The sequence below is a fragment of the Pelophylax lessonae genome (genome assembly GCF_965119305.1).
Source record: "Pelophylax lessonae genome assembly, chromosome: 3".
Classification (NCBI taxonomy): Eukaryota; Metazoa; Chordata; class Amphibia; order Anura; family Ranidae; genus Pelophylax; species Pelophylax lessonae.
The window spans coordinates 355,727,234-355,740,899 of NC_138770.1; the positions used below are offsets into that span (position 1 = coordinate 355,727,234).

General features: G+C 39.0%; 1 protein-coding gene across 1 annotated transcript in view; it reads left to right on the forward strand.

Annotated features, from left to right (window-relative positions):
• The window catches only part of SH3BGRL2 (SH3 domain binding glutamate rich protein like 2), a 49,484-nt gene extending 42,314 nt beyond the window's left edge, over positions 1 to 7,170 (forward strand). Inside the window, exons 3-4 of the mRNA XM_082252182.1 lie at positions 5,755 to 5,835; positions 6,905 to 7,170. Of these exons, the coding sequence (XP_082108308.1) occupies positions 5,755 to 5,835; positions 6,905 to 6,919 (96 nt within the window). The 3' untranslated portion in view covers positions 6,920 to 7,170. The remainder of the gene's footprint in view (positions 1 to 5,754; positions 5,836 to 6,904) is intronic.
• The last annotated feature ends 6,496 nt before the right edge of the window (positions 7,171 to 13,666 follow it).

Sequence of the window (13,666 nt, forward strand, 5' to 3'; positions counted from 1 at the left end):
CCTCAGAACCAAGAAGACTATAATAGTGCAGTACGTTCCAACTTAAATGTATTTATTGATTAAAATTGCACTTACATGAAGAATGATAAAAACAAGCATATATGCAGCATGTGTGGCGGAAGTTCTGGTCGGACGATAGCACGTCACCAAACCGCGGAATTTGAATACTGCATATAATGCTTGTTTTTATCATTCTTATTGGCGCTGCCTTCTTGTCTACTTTGATTTATTCTGTGTGTAATCTTACCTACAGTGCTGGCTGCCTTTCCTTTCAAGTTTTTACTATTTTTCGATTCCAAGCGCAGATATTTCCCTTTTTCCAATTTCACACTACAAGCCTGATATTCACCTGACGGATTAAAGCTCAGAGAGCTCATAAAGACAGAATTTAAGTAAATGCACTATGGGGATTGAACATGCATGGGGGGTTTTCTATGAAATGCTGTCAATTTTCTAAAATATTGCAGAGGTCCTTAGATGCTGAACATTTTAATGCAGCAATATCTAAATATTTTCCATAATTACTCAAGTAATCAAGATGAAGTTTAACCAGCTACATAAGATGTAATGTAAATGGGTAGTTATGCCAGATCTTCTCTCAAGGGAAGTATCCAAAATTAAAATTTCTTGGATAAATTTGAAGAGAGCATATGGAAACGCTGGCTTTACTTTCTAGTCAGGGGAAATCCTTAGAAATTGTATTCAGATGTTGGCAACCACAGTTTAACCCAGCAGCCTTGTAATTACATTTTACATTGAGTCTCACAAATTTATAGCAAAGGGTATTTTCAAATCATAAGCTGTGTTAACTCTTCCTTAACTGCTAGCCATTGACTGGTCAATTTCCACAAGCTTTTAGAACGTATTTCTTTGGTCAATTGGTGACACTTTTTACCATTCTGTAAATTTTTTTATTGCCAGTCTTTATTCCTTTTTATCTGACTACCTACCTCCCGAGGATGGTAGTGAAGGCTAGAACAGTATTAATTGTTTGCTTTTTTAAAATATTTATTTAGTTCTGCATTTTTCTGAAATGCGCTTTCTAACCAATATGATTAGCACCTGATGACTGATTGGAAAAAACATGACACCAGTTTTTAAAAGTCTTTGTTTTTTAATTTTACAGATGAAGCCCTTTTATTTTCTGGTTGGACTTAACGCAACTATAAGTATAGCTATCTTCTAAGAGCATTGGTGATTATCATGAAGCAGGCTGTGGCTTTGACTGACCACTATGGCATGACGAAGAGCACAAATGACCGAATTGTACATTTATTAAATTATTCCAGGGGTTTTGACTGTTGAAGCATGGGAATTCCATAAAACCTGTTTGTTTTGGCGCAATGGGAATTCACATTTTCTTGACTTGCACAGGAGTTCTATGTGCTCATTTTAGATGCTGACAGAGCTTAGAGGAGCTTGCTTTTAACATGATCCAAAACTTTTAATAGAGCTATACATCTACAATGTGCAATGTGAACTTGTCTTGTTGATAGTTAAAGTAGTTGTAAACCTCACTCATGGAATTTGAGCTAAGCACATATATCTGTAGTGTTTACTTGTATCTCTCCAAAGCTCTAAGTGTCATTTCTCTCTGATGCCTTGTTCCTCTGTTATCCGCATGTGTCACTTCTGAGAAGTTGTCCCAACACATGAGATACATTTGTGTGTGTGGGGGGGGGGGGGGGGTAGGGGTAGCTTAGGTTGGAGCTTGTTCACAACACAGTTCTTCTGCTGTGTGAAGGGGGTGTGCCTTTCCTCCAATCAGCTCTCACACAGTGTAACTGCAGACTCTGTGCTCCTGATGCATTTTTTTATTTTTTACCATGATCTGCACTTTTGAAAGGTTGTAGAGAGAAGACAGCAGATGAACAAGTAAAACCTATGTAGGAGGATTTGTTTAATCTGTGTATTGGGTATATGTGAGGGTTTACAACCACTTTAAATGAGGCATCACAAAGTGTATTGGGGATAATTGTTAAGAATGCACAGAACAGACTGCAAGCACATAAGCTAGGCTAAAGGCAACATCAGCTGTTTCATGGAATACTGGTGATGCAAATAAAATTTACAGGAATTGAGGAAAAGATTTGGTCCAGCATTAAAATTAAGTTTGCTATTTATACTCCCCTGAGAATATATTGTACATAAGTTCAGAAATAGGCTTGTATAGTCTTACGTTAGGAAGCATTTATTCATAGACTAAATTCAATGTTGTAAGAGGGAAAATATAATTACTAAAGACAAGTCCTAGGCTGAGATATGGGAAAAGATGCAGTTGATTTCTAGGGACCTAAGTATACGAGCAGAGTGTGAATATGCTTTTTCCATTAATATATTGAGTGTAAAATATTGGTAGTCCTACCACCTGTACTTGGTGTGTCACAAATGCAGCAGTCTACCCCAGGTGGCAGTAGGGTTAAGAATTCATTAGGGACCAAGGTCACCTACGGTAAGGGTTTTCATTGTGTTTACTACTTTTGTTAGTATCTTGAGATTAGCGGTGTTTTGGTGTGTGTGTGTGTGTGTGTCTATATGTGTATGTATGTGTGTGTATATATATATAATATGTATGTGTGTATATATATTGTGCACACACACACGGTAAATTTGCTTTGAAGCTAGGAACCAGCTAAATAAGTTAGGAGCCATTTTTTTTTTTTTTTTTTATAACTAACAGGGCTTTTTTTTTTTTTTTTTCAACGACAGATGGCAGATCTTAAATTTGCCCATGGAGTGGACTGGAGTCGGGCATGCTGCTGGGTGGGCGATTTTCACACTGGGATGTTTAAGGGGGGCCCCTTTAGGGCTCTCAGGGTGTGGGGATTTGACACTTCAAGTTGTTGGGGCTGAGGTTTTTGATGTGTGTGGCATGCTGTGTGGCCTTGGCTCTGCTCACCTTCCTGCTTGGAAGGGGAAAAGGGAAGGTATTTGGCGCTGCCTAAATGTGTGTAAGCTAGCTGATATGGGTGGCAAATGGCAATAAACCAACATTAAATATCAATAAATATAGTGGCACAAATATAATACAGTAGATATGATGTGGCAATGAATGTGGTGAGCCTGGTGACACATTAAAGTGACATAGTGCCAAAGTGCGAATTGAATACATTAAAGTAAATAAACCCCCAGAAAAGGGGTTGCAATGTGACACATAATGCAAAAAGATAAGAGGAGGAAAAGGTATGTGGCGCTGCCTAAATAAGTGTTAATGGATAACCAATGTGATGATGCACAAAATGAGTAAATTAAATTGATTTAAACTCACTGTGGCAAATAAAACAGATGAAATGACACAAATAAATCATCTGTTGTATTTGCCACAGTGAGTTTTAATCAATTTCATTTACTCATTTTGTGCATCATCACATTGGTTATCCATTAACACTTATTTAGGCAGCGCCACATACCTTTTCCTCCTCTTATCTTTTTGCATTATGTGTCACATTGCAACCCCTTTTCTGGGGGTTTATTTACTTTAATGTATTCAATTCGCACTTTGGCACTATGTCACTTTAATGTGTCACCAGACTCACCACATTCATTGCCACATCATATCTACTGTATTATATTTGTGCCACTATATATTTATTGATATTTACTGTAGGTTTATTACCATTTGCCACCCATATCAGCTAACTTACACACATTTAGGCTTTGTTTAAGCGCCAGCACCAAATACCTTCCCTTTTCCCCTTCTATTTATCTATATTGCCCTACTAGGGGCTATATATTTAAAGGTAGGCTGCAGCCATTTTTTCAGGTTTTCCATAAGCACTGATTTCTCTCCCATTCTTTCACCTCCCTGCTTGTCTATAGCGCGTGCACAGGGACTGTCGGGAAGGAGTGGTGGGCCATGGTGCGCACAGATAGGCTGGTGGAGAAGGTAGTGTGGGGGAGCCTTTCCGCATGGTGATGGTGGGTCTGCAGGTTGAGGGAGTGAGGGTGCACAGGGGTGCCAGTGTGTAGAGAGAAACTTTGGCTCTGCTGCAGTGCTGTGACAAGGTAATCCTTGGTGCCCGGAGTGAAAATGCTAAACTAGGCAACCCCCCCCAATCTTCAGCATTTTTTTGTACATTATAAACTATACCTAAAATCCAGACCATTTGGGTTCATGTTTCAGAGGTATGATAGGTTTAGCTGCACCCTCAAAAAATCCTACAGACTGCAGTTTTAGCATCTTGCTCAGTCTGCCCAGGACATCCCTGGGAACAAAACCGAGCTCTAGGTTGTATATGACTTTTGCAGGAAAAGTGTCAACCCATAAACACTAGCTGAGCATTTTCGCATGAAACAGTAAACCTGGCATTTTATTTCATGTACCTTTTTTTTATATCCAATACAATCCACTTCCACACCATGCTGCGCTCTCTCTCTCTGGCCCAGAAATAACTTAGAGGGGTGGGCTGGAATGGACTTTCACCTGTCGGACGGAGATGGCTCCACCTGACAAGTAGTATAGCTTTCAGGCTTCTTCTTGTACCCAGTGCAGGTTTGCACAGAGTGCGCAGTCAACACTCCACTCCTGCGCCGCTATAGCTCCCTGGCCTGGGAATGATATCATCTTAGAGGGGTGGGCCAGTACTGACGTTCACCTTTCCGGTGGGGATAATGCGGCCTGACAAGCAGTGCCGCTTTCAGGCTTCTTGTGCTGGCTGCAGGATCTGCTGCCTGGGCATAAAGTGTTAGGCATCATGGCAGATGGCAGACTTTAACAGGATATGTGACAGCAATAGGAGTGCCTTGTGTGTGTGTATATGTATGTATGTATGTATGTATGTATATATATATATATATATATATATATATATATATATATATATATATATATATATATATATATATATATATATATTACAGGATTTATATAGCACCAACAGTTTGCGCTGTGTGTATATATATATATATATATATATATATATATATATATATTAATTACTTTTATTTTAATTTATTTTTTTTGAACTGCAGTGTAACATTGGTGTATTATCATGCAGTGTGGCTGGCAAGGAGCATTAGGGTGCCAGTAATACTGAATGGCATTGGAGCCGCACAATGTGCATGTTTTTACGCATAGCAGTAACACACAATTTCCCCGCAGTTGAAAGGTATGAACCCAGCTTTATTTTTTATGATGAATGCCTTCTGGAAGCAATTAGGACAGGGAAAAGTAAATATTACTTGCTGACATCATCCCCAGGCATTTGCTTCAATAATTGTGTAGAGCCCTGTCAAACCATAGAATTGTAACCTAGTATGCAGAGTTGTCAGGCAGGGATATATTTTAAATTGCTTTTAATATATTCACCAGAGTCATTCTTAATATTTACGGAAAGGCAGTTTTTGGAGCATTTACAGTTGCCACTAATTTCAGACAAGGAAATAGCTGTGTTTTGGAGGAATGGTTTGCTAAGTGCAATGTTTGAAAGGGAATAACCTGTTCTCTAAGATTTATGTTTTATAGCATGGTCTTGATTTCACTTTTCTGCAGCCAAGAATCACTGCTGCATCCCTGGTTGTAGATTTAGTAAATAACCGTTGTCAGTCAGGTTATCTACAAATGTGTAGCCGGATGCCTGGCTGATCTTACACAGCTTAAACTATTGACAAACAGATGGAAAAATACCATCTTAGTTCAGGGAATTCACCTTCCAGCTGCTGTCAGTTTTCTGTACTTGTACTGTAAAAAGTAGTTCTGACTTTTTTTTTTAATTTGGTGATTTTTTATTAACTTGTGCTGGGGTTTTTCAACAGGATTATAATGACTTTTTTGAAGCCAAGGAGAGTAATACAGTATCTTCCTTCCTACGGATAAAGTCAAAATCTGCATCAAGGGTATGACATCTTATTTCTATACTTGCTTGTTTCCTCTGTGCTGGAGTATTCTAGAAGTGAAATGTTTAAAGTGTTTTTAAATGCTAAAGGTTTTTTTACCTTTCTGAATTCTATGCACTAAGATAAAAAACCGTCAGTGTATTCCCCCAGCCCCCCCCCCCCCCCCCCAAAAAAAAAAAAGAAATCTCTTAAAAGATTAATCTATGGCTAGTTTGAATCAGCTATACTGAATTTTTAGATTCCTACATAAGTCCACTCATAATGAATTCTTTTTAGAGCATATTTTTATTGGCCATAAATGACCTAAACTGCCACTTTCATAAAGTAGTAGCACCATCATACATTGGAAGTAGCTTTGTTGAAGTTCTAGGGTTCTAAACACTGGTATGTTCTGTCCACTAGCCTATCAGCTGCACAAAACCCCCTCCTCCCTTCCACCCATCATTGTTGGTTGCTGAAGCAGCATACAACTTTAATGGACTAGCAGAGAAGTGCAAGAGACTTTGGGTTTCATCTAGTGCACAAACTCTTTATAACCCATTTAGAGTTGCCAGAGGTCCATGCTATTTGTTGAGTGGTGGTTTAGGATGGGCAAACGGGCGTATACCATAAATTAAAGTGGTTCTAAAGGCTCAAGGTTTTTACCATAATGCATTCTCTTATACTTAACCTAAGCCTAATCTCGAACCAGTGCTTTGCCCGTCTGTAGTGGCTTTTTTTTTTTCTCCCTCCCTGCTCCTATTGGCTTCTGCTGCTGTCAATAAAATCCTGTGATAAGGGGCAGAGATGAGCCTTGCTGTCTGTTTCTATAGATGTAGGCAGTATTGCTTAGGATCGACCAACAGGTGTGCCACCATAGGAAGTAGCTTCCTATGGTGGCACACCAAGAAGAGGAGGAGCCAGGAGTGTTGGTGGGGAACCGGAGAAGAGGAGGCTTGGGGCCAGGTAAGTAAAACATGTTTGTTATTTTAAAAGAAAAAAAAATTACTTTACATACACTTTTCAGTATATTATTTTGATTTCAACTACTGTGGATATTAAGTGCCTCTTTTTTTTTTTTTACCTGCAGAAAGAAGAAATGTAGAATTTCGTATGTGATCTAAAGATTAAGCACAACATCATCTTTTCATGTGCTTTGACTGGACGAAGTCCTGATTATTCTTCATAACAATGAAGAATTGTTTCTGAAGTTACACGGACTGCACTTCTAATGGATATATTGTGTGACCGGATGAAGGAGATATCGAAAGGGTCATTAATTTAATTCAAGCTAGTTGCCTAGACCAGCCCTCTTTTCAGGAAGATCACCTACCATTCAACTTGCTGGCAATTTGTGTCCTTTTTTTGCTTAAAATTTTAATTTCCTTTTAGGTCAGTATAAAGTATTCCCTTTCCTGAGATGTATGCAAATTTAACTAGCGTACTGCTACTATAAATAATGTATGCACTAATGGATTCCAATAAATCATTTAAATGGTAACTTAAAAAATAAAACACCCATGCAATGGGTATCTTTAATGCTACAAAATTATAAGATTCAACCTGTACCTTTTTAAGAAGCAGAGAATATTCAGCTGTCTGGTGCAGCATTTGCATTCTCCTGTACTTCTGCATTAGTTAGATGGGGCAGGAATATATTCCAGGAGAAGAAAGGGGGAGGAATCAATGAAGGGTGGCTTAAAGTAATAAATTACCTGTCTAATTAGTCCCTTTTAGTCATTTTTTCAGTAACCGTGCATATTTATAGCACTGATTACTGTAGTAATGTCACTGGTAACCCCAAAAATGTCAGTCAAGGGTCCGATCTGTCCGCCGCAATGTCGCAGTCCCGCAAAAAAAATCGCAGATCGCCGCCATTACTTGTTAAAAAAAAAACAAAAAAACAAAAATGATGACAAAAATGACAAAAATCTTTAACTTAGTAAACGCAATAACTTTTGCGCAAGCCAATCAAAATACGCTTATTGCGATTTTTTTTTTTTTTTTACCAAACATATGTAGCAGAAAACAAATTGGCCTAAAATGTTAAAAAAAATTTAGATTTTTAATTTTTTTTTTTTTAGGAAATTCATATAAAAAAAAGTGTGAAAAATATTGTTGTTTTTTCAAAATGTACGCTCTTCTTTTTTTGCTTATAGCGCAAAAAGTAAAAATCGTACAGGTGATCAAATACCACCAAGAAAGCTCTGTTTGTGGGGAAAAAGGACGTCAATTTTGTTTAGGGGTAACATCTTCCGGGGCTTTAATTGGTTAATTCATCGCTTAAGATAGGGGTCCTGGAGTATGCAAAGCCTGCACCTTCCCTTTGGAGGCTGGGCACATGATGGGAACTTTTGCTGCTTCTAAAATTGTCTTGCATGTGCTATTGTGCATGTGCATGTGCTATTTACCTGCAGTGCAAATGCAGTAATGTTTTTTTTTTTTCTTTTCTTTCTAATTCTTTCATTATTTTTCAATAACAGGAATATTTAGAGAGAAACTTTTATATCCCAGCCAAAGTCCCAAATAGATATGCAAAGAGATGTTCTACAAAGAACCTCCATTTCCAGTGTTATCTCCATAGTTGTGCAGAGTGTCTAAATAAGACTGGGCATTCCTATCAGTTTCAGAGTTAGACCCAGTGCTGGCAGTAATTGGCTGTAAGTAACCAAACTGGTCAGATCCCTCAATTCCTTTGCAAAACAAGTCTGTGTGGGGACATTTGTAATAAAGGGTGCCAGCATAGAGCACCGGAGGATTAGAGCAAGCAGCAAATTCCCCAGTAAAAATCTGTCACAAATAATAAAATGTAAAGGTTTGGAGAGCTTACTGGCTGAGGTTAGGCTGCTCACAACCGACATGGCTACCCTCTAGTGGGTACCCAGGAGGTTACTAGAAGGAAGCATGCACCAGTGGAAGGAACACTAGACCAAATGGTAAGAGTCCAGATTCATTTATTGGGTTACACTGAACAAAACGGTCAGCACATTTTGGGGGCCAGGAAAGCACCCCTCTTTCATTAGGGAAGTTAATTGCTGGACTAGAAGAGTTCCTAGCCAGTGGCATCTGCGTGAGCAATCGTTTACATAACCTTTGTTCTCAGCTGCATAGGGGCTTTGAGAGCTGGGGGTAGGGAAAGCGCTGTACACTGATCTTCCTAATGCCTCGTACACACGTGCAGATTGTCGGCCGAAAAGATTTGGCCGACGACCGATCGGCCGATTTTCGGCTTGTTAGTATGATGCTTCCGACAGCCGACAGCGCACTTTCGGCCGAAAAGAATCTGTCGTGCAAGCATTAAAATTTTTGTATGCCGACACCAGAGCGGCCGATTGTTCGCCAGTCAGTACAGAATTCGGCCGACAGACAGATTTGCAAGACTGGGCATGCTCAGAAAAGAAAAAACACAGGGAAAGTTAACCATCACATGACATCACTTCTGCAGTCGGCTGTAGTCGGCGGACAAAATTCTTGTGCAGTCTTTTGCACTTTTCAACAGACAAGACAGCCCTGGGACAAAAGACGGCCGATCGTTCGGCCGACGATCTGCACGTGTGTACGGGGCATAAGTGAATGGCTGTGCAGGGGGGCTTATCAGCACAAGTCTACGATCATTGCAGGACAGACAGGCTAAGCTTCCAGCACAGCCAGAAAACTTACCACGCTGAGATGGATATGCTCTCATTTTTAGCATGGTCAGTTTGAAATAACGTAAGTACATGCTACAACAGACCAATAGAGTATCAAGAATGTTGTTGTGGTAACATATATTCTTTAACTTCTCTAAAATAGCCCTCATGAAAGGGAAGTGTTTTCTGGCCCTTCAAAACTGTGTTTTGTTTTGTGTTTTTTTTTTTTTTTTTTTTTGTGCAAACCAATAAATTTATTTGGCCTGGTGCTCCTTCAACTGATGCATGCTTTTATATTAGTTGTGCTAATTGACCACAATTTGGCTTGCACTCACAAACCTGTTTTTGGATCCCTGGTTCAGGCTCTCCGGGGTGCCTACTTTGGTCTTTAAACTGAAATAAATCAGTACAGTTGGGGCTATGCAAGCCATTGTAGATTATACCCAGCTTAAAACCGTACCCTCAAATATTTATATTAGCCAAAGCCCCTGCCCTGTGCTATGTTGTCACATATATGATCTTTTTAACAAGTATTGTATAAAATATTATAAATAAAGGTGGCGAAAAACTGACCGCATTTTGTGCTTTGCTAAAAACAATTTTTCTAATGAGCCCTTTAAAAGAAAACATTCTCCTGTTTAAATGCAAGCGCTTGAGGTTAGGAATTCTACTCAATGGACTGAACATGTTCTGTTCAGCTTGTGTAATATCATTTCCGCATATATTTTTTATTTTCTTATAAAAAAAATGCACATGTGCACTTGTTTAAAATGACATAAGCAGCAGTTTTCTTGAGAACAAAAGGAAATATCTGATTAGCTTAATATAGTATAACATATGTTTGCACAAACCAATAATCCTGCACATCTCTCTGCATTATGCTGCATCAATGATGAATGTTAGAATTATGTGCCAGATCTTCTCATGATTTGTGAATGGAAATGTTCTCATTATTTACATTCACCGTTAACGAGGATCACACTTCACCTGCTCAACTTGTAACCTTCGTCTTTGTAAGGGAACAATAAGAGCCGGTTCACACTAGCGCGACTTGTCAGCCTGACAAGTCGCGCTCCCTCGCGATCCATTGACCGCTACAGGACCCGTTCTCCTAGGAGCGACACAAGTCGCTCCGACTTAGAAAAAGGGTCCTGTACTATTTCGGGGCGACCTCGGAGCGACTTGCATAGACTTCCATTATGTGAAGTCCCTGCAAGTCGCTCCGATGTCGTGGTGAAATGTAATGCACAAGTCGCCCCCGTAGTAGTAAGGAGTCATGTCGCGCTAATGTGAACCAGCTCTAAGGCATGCATTTATGTTTGTAAAGGTTGGAGCATGAGCCTATAACTTTGCACCACAATAAAGGTAGAATTTGGTTTCTTTATCTGGAACTGTTTAATTCATCAAAATAGTTTTTCTTTTTTGTTTTTATATTAATGGCCACGTTTAGGTTAGGCTAACCTATTGATAGTGTCTTTCTCTAACTTTACTAATTATATATTTTTATTTTTATAAATACTAATATTTTATGTGACCCACCACCTCCAAATTTTTTTTAACAGAAAAGAGTGTTCTTGGGTGTGTTAATTGTGCTCATTTAAAAAAAATGCTAAAATCTTTTTCCACACTCATTTTGCTCTGCAAAAATCCAGATTTTGCTGCACTCTTTAGGAATTGATTAAAGCACAAGTAACCTTCAGTTTATTTTAGCTAAATACATTCCGGTTGCATCCAAACAAAAAAAGCATGTAAAGTCTTTCAGTATGATTTTTTTTTTTTAACTACTTGCCGACCAGCCGCTGTACTTACACTGTGGCAGGTCAGCTCTGCCCCGAAAAATAATGTACTTGTACGTCATTTCGCGGGACAGCTAGTGGGTGTGCGCATGCGCCGCCAGAGGCAATTGGCCACAGGTGGAGCCAATCAGCGGGTCCAGCTGGCGCAATGCTTCCTGTGGAGACAGAACGGCGGTCTGCCGATGTAAACACGGCAGAACGCTGTTCTGTCAGTAATGAATACAGGGCTCCTGTGTTCCTCCCATTTAGGATCACAGGTCTTTATGTTCATCCAGCAAGCCCATGCATCCACAGTTAGAAAGCATCCCCTAGGGACACATTTAACCTTTTGATCACCCCTGGTGTTAACTCCTTCCCTGCCTGTGTCATTAGTACAGTAACAGTGCATATTTTTACCACTGATTACTGTAAATGTCACTGGTCCCCCCCAAAATGTCAAATGTCAGGTGTCCGATCTGTCTGCCGCAGTCCCGCTAAAAAATGCTGATCGCCGCCATTACAATAAAAAATAAAAATTACATAACTTTCCCCTTGTTTGTAGACGGGATAATTTTTGTGCAAACCAATCCATATACACTTATTGGGTTTTTTTTTTAACCAAAATAATGTAGCAGAATACATATTGGCCTAAAATGATGAAAAAATGTGATTTTTTTTTTTTTTTTTTTTAATTTTTATTTTTTTTTTATTGGGAATGTTTTATAAGGTAAAAAATATATATATATATTTTTTCTAGAATTGATCATTTTTTTTTTTTTTTTTTTAAACCCGAAGAGATGATCAAATACCACCAAAAGAAAGCGCTATTTGTAGGGAAAAAAGGCATCAATTTTATTTGGGTACAGTGCTGCACGGCTGCGCAATTGTCAGTTAAAGTAACGCAGTGCCGTATCGCAAAAAATGGCCTGGTCATTAAGGGAGGTAAAACCTTCTGGTCCAGAGGTGGTTAAAATAGCCACAGCCTGAGTAAATGGCCTGTCCCTTGCCAGCATGATAGGGAGAAGGACCGTTGTCCTCTCTGTAAAAGCAGTTGTCTTTCTACAGACGTCCAACATATTCCCTGCTGAATCAGAGCTTCTGCATTTAATAGGTAGCATGTGCTGTGCTAATTGCATAGCTAGAAGTCTCATTCAGCAGGATGTATGTCAGACCTCTGCAGAGAGATCACTGCTTCCACACAGAGAGAAAGAGTCCTTCTCTACAGCATGCTGGCAAAGCACAAACTTTTGTAATGAGGCGAAGACTGTTTTCTAAAGACCATAAAATGTCAGACTACAAACCTTTTTGTCTTGATGGCTGTTAAGAGTCTTCTGTTCCCTCTATAACCACTAGTGGTTTACACTTGTATGGCTGGATAGGCATGAAGAGGATTTTATCTTTTGGAAACAGGCCATCAGACTTATACACAAATTCTCTTCTTCATCTGACATGCTTATCCACTTTCTAGTTCATATGAAATGGTGGTGCAGGTTTACTGCTGCTAAATCAGAAGAGAACGGTAAAAGGTTTATATTCTTAAAGCACGTCTGTCATGTGCCATCTCGTTCTACATTTTCCACAGTGAATTGTCATAATATTGTGTGTAATCAATTGGATCATGCAGCAGATTTTTGTGTAATTCTTAATTTGGTAACAACTGTGTCAGAAAGACCGAAGGCAATGCAAGAGCTTCAGACATCCTCTGGTCTCTCGGCACAGCGCAGATTAGGAGCCGAGGACTGTCTACTAATTAAAACAAATCCTATGGGAAGAAGCTCTGTGTGGAAATTCTAGACATTTTGGCAAAACCCCCTTTGAATAATCTCTGCAGTCTTGCTCCTGATGGGATATTGAAAATGTTACTTGTATGTAAATTTTATTTTTCAATAAACATTTTCTGATTCATTCAGTAAAAGAATTGCATTGGTGTGTCATTTCATTATTTTATATTTTAATAACTTGTGAGCTATAGCTGTTATTGTATGCTCTTGCCTGCTGCCCATTATTGGTTTTTGATGATTGTTTCCAAAAAACATCACTTAAATATTTTGGTCACAGCTGGAAAAGAAACATTCTATCATTACTGTTAAAAATATTTATTACAATTGATTTGCGAATATGGTGTGCAGTATAAATGCCTAATAGAGTGCCCACTATGCTGTCCACACAGTGGGGTTGATTTACTAAAACTGGAGAGTGAAAAACTGGTGCAGCGTTGTATAGAAACTAATCCGCTTCCAAGTATTTTTGTCAAAGCTTAATTGAACAAACTAAAGTTAGAAGCTGATACGCTACCATGCACAGCTGCACCAGTTTTTGCACTCTTCATTTTAGTAAATAAGCCCCAATAAGTGAGCATTTATGAATGGTAGAGACTGTTGCTGACCTCCTTTTGAAAATGCCAGTTCACGTAGTACAGGAAACAGACTTTGAATTATTTCGACTGGG